This window comes from Homalodisca vitripennis, chromosome 2 (assembly GCF_021130785.1).
Source record: "Homalodisca vitripennis isolate AUS2020 chromosome 2, UT_GWSS_2.1, whole genome shotgun sequence".
NCBI classification, from domain to species: Eukaryota; Metazoa; Arthropoda; class Insecta; order Hemiptera; family Cicadellidae; genus Homalodisca; species Homalodisca vitripennis.
The window spans coordinates 132,255,007-132,270,617 of record NC_060208.1 but is presented as its reverse complement, the minus strand read 5'-3'; the positions used below and the strand labels follow the sequence as shown (position 1 = coordinate 132,270,617).

General features: G+C 30.6%; 1 protein-coding gene across 1 annotated transcript in view; it reads right to left on the bottom strand.

Moving 5' to 3' along the window:
- Positions 1–9,470: 9,470 nt before the first annotated feature.
- The window catches only part of LOC124354746 (sodium channel protein 60E-like), a 748,213-nt gene continuing 742,072 nt past the window's right edge, over positions 9,471–15,611 (bottom strand). The window contains exon 34 of the mRNA XM_046805417.1: positions 9,471–10,477. Coding sequence (XP_046661373.1) covers positions 10,174–10,477 — 304 coding nt within the window. The 3' untranslated portion in view covers positions 9,471–10,173. The remainder of the gene's footprint in view (positions 10,478–15,611) is intronic.

Below are 15,611 nucleotides of genomic sequence, written 5' to 3'. Positions count from 1 at the left end.
TCATTTAAGAACATATTCTAACTGTATAGCTCATTACTATGTATGTTCTGACTGCATCATGACGTGGCCACACAACACCAGCTAGTCTACGGAGTGCTACATATGACAAGATTTTAGGGCATAGTAACTTATTTCCGACTGTTTCATCATCATCTTATAACTCTGTGAACAAAAATTAATTTACATTAAATTTCACCCCTTACAATCACTACCATCTTTATAAGTTACAATGGTGGGTATTATTGAGTGCTTAATTGAAATAGCTTTAACTCTTTCCCATGGATTTATTTTTATATTCAATTCTAGAACACTTTGAATAAAACTAGGTAAGAAATAAGAGGAACGGTATATACAATTATTTAGATTGAATTTGGGTTGCTACATTTATAATTGTAACTGGATATCTATTTTAAACTGTATCTAATTCTTAAGAGCAAAATACAAAATATTTAACACATTTTTTAGCTCATATAATAATCTTAAAATAAAGTCCAGAATTAAATCTGATTTTCTTTTATGCCTTCCAAAAAGTAAGAGGTTTGTTGCCTCACAGTCCATACTGATCTGTCACTAGATAGAAAAATGTTCTATAAAAATGTTTATGTTGCATCATAAAATGAGGCTTAAATGATGCCACATTTGCTGACATAACAAACTTTTGCAAGCTAAAATCTTTAAATTGAATTGCAAATAACATTCCAACAGTTATGTAATTATTATAGAAATCTAAACAAGATTAATGCCCCTGTGATCTACCAGAATTATTGGCAACTACTGTACATTAGTATCCATTATGGATAGTGAAATAGCTAAATGTACCTAAACAGCTCGAACAGAGGATAGGGGCAGGAATTCTGTGATGTGGGAAGACATCCAACATAGAATGGGAAAGGTTAATGTAACCTAACAGTTCCACTTATTAGACCATATAGTCCAAGATATACATTTAAAAAATTATAACCTCTCCTTCAGCCTCTTCTTGGACGTATATACGCTTTTTAATTGTAATGTCTTTACTCGGGAATGGTGAAATGTATGAGGTAGTTGTGCTATGGTCTTGATTTTATTAGATAGGCAATAAATTTATTGATGTCTACCTAAAATTACTTGACTTGGGAACATAAAAATAAAAGAATCTCATCCAATCAGAAGAGAACACTTCCATGATGACCTTGATAACAGGAGATAATATTAATAGTGAAGAAATTTAGACTGAATAATAAATCAAAAGTCCTCTCTCGCTTATGGCTTCCAGTCTTCTGTCTGTTCACAAACAGTCTGCTGAATCATGCTACCACACAATGATGGCTAGTTCACTCTGTTCATCTTGTGTAGTGGAGCACGTATTCTGTGTTACATCAAGGTGTTTACATTGAACTTAGTAACTAGGTGAGTATATATCAACTCATTTGTATAAATGTTTGCATAGCGTTGAAAACATTTTCTAAGTACTAAAGTTGTGACGTTTATATCTGCAATAGAAAAAAATAACATGGCCAATAGCATCTCTGTTAGAGATGATTTTATTAATTATTGTTTTTTTTCTTTTCATTACTAAAATGTAGTAATTATGACATATAAAAATTATTTTTATGATGAAACACGTTTCTTGTTGTACAAAAAGAATTGATTTCTAATAAAAAAGTCTATCTTTATACAACATCAAACAAAAGCCACATAAGAATTCTCTAGAGATATTAAGCAGGGGATATTTCTTCAGACAGACTTTATAAATCATTATGTTTCTGAATATTTATGGTTTTTATGTTGTGGTAGTGCACTTTTTATATGTGTAAATAATATCTCAAGGGAATTCTTCTGATATTCTTTTGAGGCTTTTGTTGAACCCTGATACCAGTGCCAGTGCATAGCAGTAGATGGGCTTTAATGGTGATACCAAGGTGATACCAGTTTACGAAAAAGGTGAAAGATTGAGCCCGTCAAGTTATCGACCCATTTCTCTTGTCCCAATTATTAGTAAAATTTTTGAATCATGCATAAATGGTCAGATTAATTCTTTTTTTATTAGCAATAACTTGTTCTGTGAGGAACAGTTTGGTTTTATGTCAGGTAAAAATACAATCAATGCAGTAGAAAATGTGGTCAGAAAAGTTCTGGCAAATTTTGAAAATAAACTGTTGTCATCTGCGTTACTGATTGATCTGTCAAAAGCTTTTGACTGCATTAATCCTGAGATTCTAAAACAAAAGCTTTTTTGCTATGGTATAAGGGACAAAGAGCTCAGTCTATTGATATCATACTTAAGTGACAGGAAACAAATGGTTGTCCAGGGAGAGGATAAATCTGTTTTTAGAAAAGTAGAGATGGGAGTTCCACAGGGATCAGTCCTTGGGCCTCTACTTTTTATTATCTCTGTAAATGATTTTCCTTTCAATGTTCCTTGCCCTTCAATTCTATATGCGGATGATACAACGCTTGTTAATTATAATAAAGATTTAGATAAGCTTATTATTCAAGAAAAACATGCCTTAGATATAGCAATAGAATGGTTCCACTCTAACTCTTTGATTGTAAATGACCAAAAAACTGAAACTATTGTATTTTCACTGAACCATTCTATTTATAAAGAATACAAGCCTGTTAAGCTGTTGGGTATCCATATAGATAGTAGGTTAAGCTGGGACTGTCATATGGAACAGTTATGTAAAAAACTATCTAGAGTTATCTTTTTTCTTCGAAAACTAAGAACCTGAGTCACTCTTAATACGCTGATAACTGCATATTATGCTTTTTTCCATTTCCATATGAGGTATGGGATAACTCTATGGGGCAACTCTTGTGGGGCACAAACTGTTTTTAAATGGCAGAAAAAGGCTCTGAGGGTAATTAAAAATGTATCTGCTAGGGAATCCTGTGTGCCATTGTTTAAAGAGTATCAAATAATGACTCTCCCTAATCTTTATATTTATTTTACTGTTGCGTGATGGATATCAAGCAATCTTTAAATAATCTTCCTACACGACGAGAAACACATAATTATCCTACTAGGCAAAACTACCTTCTCGGAACAATACCAGTAAGGTTGGAAAAGACTAGTCATGAAAATAAAATTATTTAATAAATTGCCAAAAGAATTATGGTGTTTGACCTTGAAGCAGTTTGAAATAAAACTAAAAAAGTTTCTAAAGGAAATTGTTTTTTATTCAATCGACGAATATTTGGCCTATGATATTGACATTAGTGTCTAGAGTAGTTTTTAGGGAATACGAAAGGTGTCTGAATCTTTTTGTTTATTTATTTATTTATTGAGTCCTCGTTGTTAGTAAATAACTGTTGTTGAATAATTTGTTGATTATATTGTTACTATTTAGCTCTACTGTTGTTAAATTTTCTTTTTAGAGCATTACTCATGTAAGTCGGATTTGTTAATATTATTATAAGGCTTGACTTTGTTAATCGCACATTGTGTGTTTAAAAACAATAAATGATTCTGATTCTTTAATACAACTTAATTGTGTCTGTATGGCCATAAGAAATGTGTTCCATTATAAAAATAAGTTTTATAAACAATTTCAGCATCTTCCATTTGATTTATTTTGCAGATACCAACATCAAAATTTTAAGGTACATTTTTTAATATATTTCCAATGTGTTTTGAATCATTAAAATTAGCTAACAATAGTCATCTGGTGGCTGTTGTAAACAAGTATATTTTAAACAAAAATGTAAACTGAGTATATTGTGCTCTGTGTTATGTAGTGGTGTTTTCTTTGTGTTTACTTTCCTTAGTGTAGAGTTCCAGGTATGAATTTTTACTAACAACTTGAATGTTTGTTTTACTCCAGAAACTATGATTTTAGAATTTTACATCTGAAGAAGAAAGTAAAAACCATTCATGAAATGTGTTTAAGTTGTTTTGTAAAACATACCGATGGAAACTTTCCTCAGTCCTGTAATGCTTTATGTTACAATACCTAGTAATGATCCTGTTGAAACAATTAGTTGAAATAACAAAAATTTTCTTGCAGATTACATATTTCTACAAGGCAAATTGAAAAATACTGGTTGCACTCTGTACCACAAATTCTACAGGTCATGAACATTATAATGAAATGATTGTGAGAGCTGGAGGATCGAGATTGGTTATTCTATAGAAAGTTGTGACAAACATAGGGTGTTGGAATAAAACAAGCAAGCCATCAAAGGAAATAATTTATTCAGTAGGGTGTCAGTAGCACTCTAATTCTATAGGTTATGATTTTTGTTATGAAATGATTGTGGGAACTGGAGGATCAAGATTGTTTATCCAATAAAAAATTGTAATAAACACAAGGTTTTGGAATAAAACAAGCAAGCCATTAAAGGAAATAATTTATTGAGTAGAGTGTCAGTTGCACTCTGTATCACAAATTCTACAGGCTATGATCGTTGTTACGAAATGATTGTGGTCACTGGAGGAACAAGATTGGTTATCCAATAAAAAATTGTAATAAACACAAGGTTTTGGAATAAAACAAGCAAGCCATTAAAGGAAATAATTTATTGAGTAGAGTGTCAGTTGCACTCTGTATCACAAATTCTACAGGCTATGATCGTTGTTACGAAATGATTGTGGTCACTGGAGGAACAAGATTGGTTATCCAATAAAAAATTGTAATAAACACAAGGTTTTGGAATAAAACAAGCAAGCCATTAAAGGAAATAATTTATTGAGTAGAGTGTCAGTTGCACTCTGTATCACAAATTCTACAGGCTATGATCGTTGTTACGAAATGATTGTGGTCACTGGAGGAACAAGATTGGTTATCCAATAAAAAATTGTAATAAACACAAGGTTTTGGAATAAAACAAGCAAGCCATTAAAGGAAATAATTTATTGAGTAGAGTGTCAGTTGCACTCTGTATCACAAATTCTACAGGCTATGATCGTTGTTACGAAATGATTGTGGTCACTGGAGGAACAAGATTGGTTTATCCAATAAAAAATTGTAATAAACACACAAGGTTTTGGAATAAAACAAGCAAGCCATTAAAGGAAATAATTTATTGAGTAGAGTGTCAGTTGCACTCTGTATCACAAATTCTACAGGCTATGATCGTTGTTACGAAATGATTGTGGTCACTGGAGGAACAAGATTGGTTATCCAATACAAAATTGACTAATTAATTTAAAGATTTATTATGCTGTTGGTTTGGTAATTGACTGATAAAGTCGACAACAGATTTTAATATCTCAACTACTTATATGAGACTACATTTTTAAATTCACCAATTTACTATTTGGATGCTTTTCATTGCACTACGGGTAGATATATTGAGGCTAAGTTGCAATGTCCACAACTGGTTCCAGTTTTCTTTATTTTTGTAAATTAAACGCAATAAAACAAGTATTTCATAATCTCATTACTTTACTAACTCAAGCAGATAAAACAAATACCTGTGTGTTTTATTACACATGATTTTAATTTCCGGGGAATTAAAATTTCAGCTATTTAAATTTAAGTTTTTTTATTAATCTATTTATTCCAAAAGAAGATGATACAATATAGCTCCAGTGTATTTTACATTTAACAGTGGATACTGAATACAGTAGGATGAATACTGTACCTGAATATATGAATCTTTGGATATGTATGTAGTTTTTTTTATTGTAAAAGTATTCGTTTTGCCTATATAGGATGTCACAATAATGCTGTTGAAATATTTACCTTCTGACTATTTAAAATTCTGGTTGACAATATGTTTCACCAGCGCAGCGTTATCATCAAGTCTTCCAACATCTTAACCATTCTTCATAGAACTTAAAATTAAAACACTAGTAAGAACAAATAAATAAAATTACATTATATGAATATTTATAGTTAAAAGTGAGTGCACTGGTACTTGAAACATGCCTATTAATTTTACCAGAGACTCGTGATGATCAGTTAGACACTACTGATGAGTAGTTCACTGTTAGTGGACCTTGTCCTGGATCTGATGTGTTGCTGATGTCTCTAATGTCAGGGAGTTGATCTCGCTATTTATTTTTTCATTCAACATGTTAGATGGGTTCCATTTTGCTGCCTTGCAAAATTTATAATTCTCCTGTACAGACATTTCAATACTCTTTTGAGATGCTGGTGTGAAACATTCACCAACATCAACCAGAATTTGGACAGTCAGAAGATAAAAACTTGTAGTATTATATATTTTACACACCAAAGCTTTTACACTTTTTTGACAGAATAATATAGTCTTAAATAAGATTAATTGTTTGAAACGAGTGTGTATGTTTGTGTGTGTGTATTTTTTAATTTATAAATGTGTTTGGGCAGATGACCCATAAAAAAAGGTTACTGTAATAGTGTTCAGATCAAAAGTAAACGTCATCAATGCCAAATGTTTTTATAAAATTACCTTGATTTGAAAACTACTCTAAGTAATAGCTTAGTACTAAAGAACCGAAGAAACTTCCACTTCAATGCGGTTCTGAACAATTGAGGTATTGTTCTGTTGTCACTAGCTGATTAATAAAGCATAACCTTGAATCTTGTTCCCACTGAAACCTGAACGACTTGATTTGATTTTGAAAATTCAGGTAACCTGGTATATTCCCTTGGTTGTTCCCAATTGACCCGGGAACCAAAGACGGATTTTAAAATCTGCTATCACGATAGTGCCACTCCTCCCCCCACCCAACTGATGACCACTGTTTTGCATCTCCCAGGCTTTCCATATTTATTAATGCTTTACGAGCACCTGTATCATAAAATGCTGAAATTGGTTGATACTGGAAATGTTTGGATTGTACGCTAATTAGTGGCAAATGAAATGGGAATGATAAATATGCAGGTGTTTCTGAACTCTCCACCAACCTTTCCAGATGTTATTCCTAGACCAGAGACAAACCAAAATATTAAATTCAAACTTGCAAATACTTGGAACTTACCCAAATAGTTGCAATTTTGTAATTTTCACTTAGCAGTTTTTAATTTGAAAATGGATTGTTGTAATAAGTTGCCTTTATTTTAAAGCTTTGTTACAAAGACCTAATTACTTAATAAAATTAATTTTTTACAAGCTTTATATTTAAATGACTTCTTGAAAATCCTGCCTATTCAAACCATTCCATCACCTAGCATCTTCTTCTTTTAAGTTTATTTGCCTCATACTCAGGCCAGCTACAACCAACTGTCCTTTTGACAACAACATTAGCATATTCAATATGTAAATGAACACTGCAAAGTTTTGTTGTTATACATTTTATCACTCAGAACTTTATCTGTTAACTTATATATATTTCTGAAGTTTATCCCCCAATTTACAACTCCCCAAAATTTGCCACCCTAGGTTATTGCTCTTTAAACCCATATGTAAGCAAATGAGAATATATTGATCAAACCGGTAGACTCAAAACCTTAAAATGTAAGATCCATTTGTAAAGAACATTTAGACTTTATTCATCATTGCCATCACAAATGCTTTTCACATATAAAGAAATACACAGGAAAATTGATGATTCTAACTAATTAAAGTAGGTATATTGTGTGATCCATGTTGAAAAAATCCAATCAAGGTTACTAGGAGGCACTGAGACTTTTTTAGATATGATGAACAAAACCAGTGGAAATTGAATTATTATGTTTAATAGTGGACGGCTGAATGTTCAGATGAACCTCTTAGTTGACTTTATATTTTGACTTAAAAACTAAAATTGAAGATTGAGGAAAATATTTAAAATAGTCTTGTAAACTAGGGAACTCTGATGTTCTTTTTTTAAATATCAGAATTGTTTTTATAAAAACAGTTCCCATTAGTTATGCATTAATAAATATTTAATGTGTAATACACATGAAATGACCATTTTTTTATTATGTTTATCTAATTAAGACAAAGTTATTGTTGTCAATTATTTTTCTAGAATACATATTTAGTGTGATTTAAATATGAGAAGTTTAGACAAGATTATTGATGCTTATCATTAACTCTCTACATTAGTACTTTCAGGCAGAAAGCTTTTTCTTGTGAGCTTAAAATTTTAGGTTACTTATTCTTAATAAATTCTTGTTAGAGCAAAATATACATAAAAGTGAAGCTCAGGAATTTTTTTATCGGAAAAATATTTTTTGGCATAATAAATTTTTGATTAGTTAGATGTAAATAGAAGATAGAATGTTAATACACTCTCTTTTTAAGTGTTATAATGCCTTTTGTTGTAATACCATGATGATAGAAAAAATTAATATTACCATAAAAATGATTAGGAAATCATGATTTGAAAGAGAAGCCTGTCAAGTAAAACTACACTAGACATGTTTTTACTTAGTTGTGCCTCATGATATGTTTTAATGCATTAAAACAAATCATATTTTGATTGAAAAAATTATATTTCTAAACTCTAATTCAGTAAACTAGTAAAATATATACAAATGCTACTCATATTCTGTAAATTTGAAATGTTCATTAATGGATGTTTTATAGTATGTGGAGGTTTTTATAAACAACGTACTTGAGATAAATAAAGTACCATCTCTGTAAACTGTTGTGATAAAGCAAAAAATGCTTTGAAAAGCACCCAATAAAATTATTTATATGAACCAAATGTTATTTAACTGTGTTATAAATGTTATACTGTATTTACAATATCACAACCAACCTTTTCAACTAAACATTTTCAGCAATAACATTATTAGTGTTGAACTCTAATGATCTATGTAACAATATTAATAAAATTAAGCATTTGTACAAATTATCTACATTATTATACACATTTATAATTAATTATATCACAAAAATTAACTCTTAATACCCTTTAATTACAGTTTCAAAGAATAATATAAAACAAACTAAACAACCGCTTTCATATAAAATCAGCTATGTACAAATAAGATCATATTTACAATTTCACACACATGTTTCAATAATTAGGCCTATATTTGTCTATCATTATTGCAATTGTAATATTTTTCTAACCAAATATAAATGTGATCAACTGGAATACTTGATTTCGTAATCGTATGATATTGTCTATGTACAATACAGTGAGTGAACACAATATTTGTTGATTCCTAATACAAACGACAATATTTAATATTTGTCTCCTTCCAAAAGAAGAGAAAATGTAACAACCTAGCAAATCCCTTATTAGTAAATATGAGATCTCATCTCCAACTAGCCAATACAACACAGTTCTAACGTTTCTATTGAACATACAGCAACACTTGTAAAACTCATTAAAAATCCATTAAACTATTTACAAACCTTACCAATAAGGCTAATGAGTACATGTATAAGGAAGTGTATAATATTAAATAAAATGTAATAATCATCAGCTATGAAATAGACATTTCTGAAGTGAATGATATTTTGCTGAAAATAATAAAAATGATAGTTTTTCTATTTTTGATTTAAGATTTTATAAAAAAAATTATATTCAATTGATTCTTTAAGTATTTAGTTTTTTGGAGAAATCAAATAAAATAAAACACAGTAATGTTTTTAAAAATTTAGGATGTTTTTAAGTAAATTTAACTTTTATTAGAATAATAAGTTTTAAAAATAAAGTTATGTTTGATAAAAATTTGTAAAAATTAACTTTAAAAAATAAATTATAAAAGATCTTTACTTTTTGGTATCCAGTTGACCATACTTCCAAAGATGTAATAAAATGTGTTTTATCAGCAGATTTCAGTAGATAACAAAACAAATAATGTGAAACAATTATATAAATTGTTAAAATATTATTATATTCTAAATAAAAACTGGAAGCATATTTAAAAATGTTTAAATCTCAACTCTGTTACATTACTAAATAATGATGATAAGTTCACAATACAATTTCTAAAAGAAGAGTAATACAGAGGAAGGATTCAAGGATTTCTGAAAGTAGTTGATAATATTTGGTTTACATTGGTAGATAAAGTTTTGCATCCTCTAGTAATAATGCACACTTATGGTAACATCAAATTTTGATTTAATTCCTAAGGAATTCACTGAGAAGCAGTTTTAAGTCTGTTCTTCTATTTACATTCTGTACATACAAAAAATGCTTTGCCATAAAAAAATTACTTCCCAATTTCATTTATCTTTAACTTTCAAAACATATCTTGTAAGCATACTTGAAAAACTTTACGAAAATACTAATATTGATAGGCAGATCATTTCACAGGGCAATAGAGACAAAGGCAAAGACAAAAGCTACTGAAGTGCTCAGACAAACTACGGTCTGGATCAGCTGGTTCCATCGCCATCGAGTTCATACTCCTCTGACTCCCTGTGGACCAGGGCAGCGTGGACAATTGTCGCTTCGCTCATGCGACGGAAGGCAGCACGCCGTAGGTGGGCGGGAAGTGGTGGGGGTGGAGGTGGTGGTGGTGGAGGGGAGGGAACAGGCAAGGCAGGGGCAGGGCTCTCCGGGGACGGCTCTGTCACGGTGATGGACACCCCTGTGTCTGGAAGATCAAGAGTGCAATGTTGTGGAAGAGTTGGGGGTGCCTCAGGTGAAGGTTCGCTCACCATTATACATACGTCATTCCTGAACAGAAAATAAAGATTGTAGCAATATGATTGTCACTCCCTTGTTGTATTTGTTCTGAAATCAAACTTTAAGAATTGAAATAAAGTGAATATTTCAAGTTATTGTTAAAAGTTGTATACAGGTTGGAAATCATAAATGGAATTTATTTACATAAGATATTTTTGGAGAAGAATTACATAAGTACATAACTCCAAAAAAGTACTTATTATCTTTATACACAAAAGCAATAAAAAGTCTTGAATCTTAAGAGCGTACCATTTTTAGTTTCACAAACATTACAATTCTTACTGTAAACTTGTTTACACAAAATCTAATCAGTATTATTTGTCTACTACAGTGATAGTTATTAGAATGTTCCAGATCGAAATGACTTTTAGAAAATAATTTACTTTCAGATATCAAAAGTCTTTTACTGAAGAAAAGAGGACAAAACATACAGGACTCGGGTATTATTTATAAGTGACTAGAATGACTTATAAATGACACACTCTTTGTATACAATACAGATTAAAGTCAGAAGGTACCAACTACGGAGTGCTGTAACGTTTATGGCATTAGAACTATAGCTATACAAACATAATAATTTTGAACCTTTGCAAGATCTCAGGAACTAATTCAGGAAGTCAAAACAAGCATATTTATTCCTATAAATATGATTGTGTAAATGCTTGCTTTGAAGTGCAGATGTCAAGTTACCTGACAGAAATTGATTTAGCACATCGTCCTAATTTATCTTCTAAAAATACATACTTATTTAAATGGGAAAACTTCCAAGTTAAATTTTTCCAATAATGCTTTGGCATAACAAACTAAATAAATATCAGATTCGTTTAATTTTTATCTTTATTAAAAATAATGTACCTAAAAAGAAGTCTTGCTTTGTTTTTAACCCAAATTTTTCTTGTAAAAGTTAGCATCAATTCTAAAAATTTTACTGGAAGGGAAGATGTTACAGATTCCTGTACAGAATTAAACTTTGAACATACATTTTGGCTTTTCCAGAAGTAACTGCATAAATACTAATACCTTGGAGGGTTAAATTTCAGAAGTTTGAACAATTCTTAACTCTTAGGCTTACGCAACTGGTGTCACAACTGTCATCTAAGTTTTCTTATTCAAAGTGTATTAAAACATTGTTAACACGATTAAATTAAAATATTGAAGTATTTCAAGCTCATTGTTGAAAACAATCTTCAGGCAGTACTGTTGATGTTACATCTAAACTGAACAAACTGTACGTTTGTAACTCAAAGAACAATTTTGTTTAATTTTTAAGAGTAAACTCTTGTACATAAGTGCATGTATGTGTGAGTGCACCAGTGCACATGTGTGTGGGCAGGCCCCTCATTGATCTTAGAATTCATCACAAGCCTTTTTGAATTATGTTGGATGAATTCATGATTAACTTGCTGAACACGGTTAAAGAAATAAGTTTTTGGAGGATTTTTTGTATTAAATTTACATTTTATATGTTTTCTATTAATTTAATATTTTTTAAATTCCTTAAGCTTTTTAGTGCTATGGCCCTTGACCTATTGTTATAAGGAAAGGTGCTGAGCAATTAATGCAAAAATGTATAGTTTTGGCAAATCTTTAATATTTTCTAATTTGAGGTAATACCTTATTTATTTTTGTATATTTAAAAAGAATGATCACAGAATGCATGTAAAAATATTTTTACAAATGAGTCCATAAGTATATAAAATGCGTTTACATAAAATTATTTAAAACTCTTTTATCTGTGTTTGTACAGATAATAAATTATATGACAAATGTTGATGCTTTTTTCTCAAACTACGAAGATCATTCAATAATTAAAGAGACAAACAGGTCTGGGAAGAAAACTGTTGGTAGGGTAATTTTGGTACTTTTATAGCTTTAAGTAGGCATCACTGGGATAAGCCCTGATCAGCCGATTGATTAATATTGTTGTCTTTATAACCTCAAAAATACATTTGATTATAATGGCAAGTCCACTTGAAAATTCCACTTTAGTTGAACAACATTCTGTTATTTGTCTTTTACTTGCTGAAGGTTAAAAACCAGTGAATATATACTCTAGAATGACTAAAGTGTATGGTGAAAACTGTTTGAATCGTGCAAATTTTTACAAGTAAGTAGAACAGTTCAAAAATGGATGAGACGCAGTGACTGACAAACACCCTCCTGGCCGATCAGTTGAAGTTTCAACTCCCTCACTGGAAAGTCGAATTGATGACATAATTTGTGCTTACCGCTGAGTCACTGTTGAAATGATAGTAGAAAAAGTTCATGTGAGTATGGGTACAGTTCATAACATTATTAAAAACAAGTTGAAGTTCCGCAAAACGTGCTAGATGGGTCCCAAAGAAGTTGACATGGCTACACAAGGAAACAAGGTTAAGATTGTGCATAGAACTACAGGAACATTATGAGAGAGAAGGTGAGCACTTCCTCAATAAAATGTTAACATGTGATGAAACTTGGGTTCACTATTATGAGCCAGAATCAAAAAGATAAAGTACGGAGGAAAGCGCACCAGCCCACCTGTCAGGAAAAAGTTCAAAACCCGAGCATCAGCAGGAAAGGTCATGTTGACGGTGTTTTGGGATGCTGAAGGTCCAGTTTTTTGTGATAATCTTGAAGAGCAGCTTACAATTATCAGCCAATAATACTCGGATATGCTTTTGAACAAAGTGAAGCCAGCCATGAGAAATGTCTTGGATATCAGAAGAGAGTCGTGATTCTCCAAGAAGACAATGCACGTTCTCATACTGCTCAACTAACCCGAGAAACCATTAACAAAATGGGTGGGCTGGGAAGTACTGCCTCATCCCCCTTACAGTCCCGATTTAGCACCAAGTGATTTCCACTTGTTTGGTCCGCTGAAGGAGGAATTGCGTGGAAAGAGGTTCCAGGATAACAAGGACGTCAAAAAGTTTGTGGGAAATTGGCTCAAACACCAAGATAAAGATTTCTTAGCAGCTGGTGTAAAAAAGCTTGTGGTCCATTAGAACAAGTGCATAAATGTTCAAAGGGATTATGAAAAAAAGTAGTACAAGTGTTGTTTTGGAAAAATAAATTGTTTCCTCTCTAGACTTGTTTATCTCTTTAATTACTGAATGGTCCTCGTATCATTATAAATAGAAGCAAAACAGAACAAATTTTATATATTTTTTCTTTGTTATTAAAAAAATAAAGAAGTATGGATGAAATATACAAATTGTTGTCTATGCAAATATAATTCCGATCATTTGTGATTAACAATAATACAATAGTTATCATGAATATGAAAATCTTTTAATACTAATATTTACAAAGTAAAGAAATAATTCAGTAACATTAGACAGCATTATGTAATAGTCTTCATCACCAGTAAAAGTTTCATTGGATATTGTCACAATAAACAAATATAATTTGGCACAAATACGAAATATAATGATAAATAATGCAATTCACCATTTTAGAACACTGAGAAACTAATAAATTACACATGTAATACACTTTACTTGGTTAAAACCTGTAATCAAATATACATAATTAATTTAATATAATAACAATAACATTGTTTTTATTTCACTTCAAAAAAATAGAATCGGTCTGTTACCCATGATCAAATAAACAAAAACGTTACTCTAAGACTTTTGGAATTATATAATAACAATTTTCAGCTCCAGTAATATCAATAAACTTCGTTGATGTGTTTGTCAAATACGTAGCATTTACCACATAAAAACTAGCACTTTTCGTTATAAACCCAGCACTAAAGAGGTTAAGAGATGAGGAAATTACATACAGTTAAGCCCTTAGGCATATTCCTAGTTTAAAAGTGTATAATAACTGATTCATATATGCCTGATATTTTTTTCTAAATCTATTTTGTCTATCTCATGTATAAAACAGTTAAAAAATTATTTCTTGGGTTATGGATGTGTCTGGTTATGAATAGTTTAAATTGCAAAGGCAGTATCCCTCATGAAGTTTCAATATATAAATATTTGGTCCACAAACTGCAGGCTATTCAAGTATTTATACAACATCAACATATTTTAGAAGCAAAAAACAATGCGTACATCAGTCGACAGGATGTATGTCAATGACATTAGTACTGCTGGAAAAAATGGTACAATAACCTTGTCATTCCATTGCCAGATACAAACCAAGCTGGATCATCAAGCTCTATTTAGTGAGCTTCTTCACTTCAGGTACTAGATGAAAAGCAAAGCTATTTCCCGGATAGCTCACATATCATATTTATATACTCACTAGGATAGATAATGTATAAGTATTTGATTTGGTAGTAATCAAATGTTTTACTTAAATTTATGTTACATTGTATTCTCCATTCTAAGCTTAAATGTACAAGTGTTTAAAAGTTGAAGCTTTTAAAGTTATATTTACAAAACTATAAATAATGGAAAAGCATAAAAGTTATTAACTTCATTCATTCACAAGTGTAAGCAAAACCAGCTAGGTAAATAAAAATTATGAAAATTCAATACTCTACATATACAAGTTTAGACAAGTCCACTCTGTGTAAGACAAAGCCTTAAATTGCTGTACTAAATACAATTTCTATACAAAAATTGAGTCTCTACATGGGAATAAAAAAATAAAGGCAGTGTTGAATTGAACTGAGAAAAAATAAATCAATGCTTTAACTAAAACGTTCTAAATCCAAAATATTTTTGATTTTTAATGAGGCTGTTATATTTTTCTGATAAATCAAACTCATGTATGATCTTAAACTTTTTCCTTAAAAATTTCTGTAAATTTTAAACCAAAATCACATTTGCACCCAATTTTTCTGAGGTTCCAAGTGTAAAATACAAATGTATAGAAATAAATATATTAAGATCGAAATATCTCTAATTTTGTTTAACAGTGTGAAATAGGTAAAACATGGAAAATAAAGGTGTATGTACAATAAGTATGAAGTACCTCCTAGATCCTAGTAAATTTCTTACATGTTCAGTAAACTAGAATATATGCAAATGGTGTTAAATTAGCATCATAGAAATAATCTCATTGTAAAATAGTTTAAGGTGTTAAAACCTTACAAGTAATTATTTTTTAGAACTATTTTTATAAATAGCCTTAAATGTTGATTCAATTGTATGACAAACAGTATTTGAAACTACAGGTGACATTT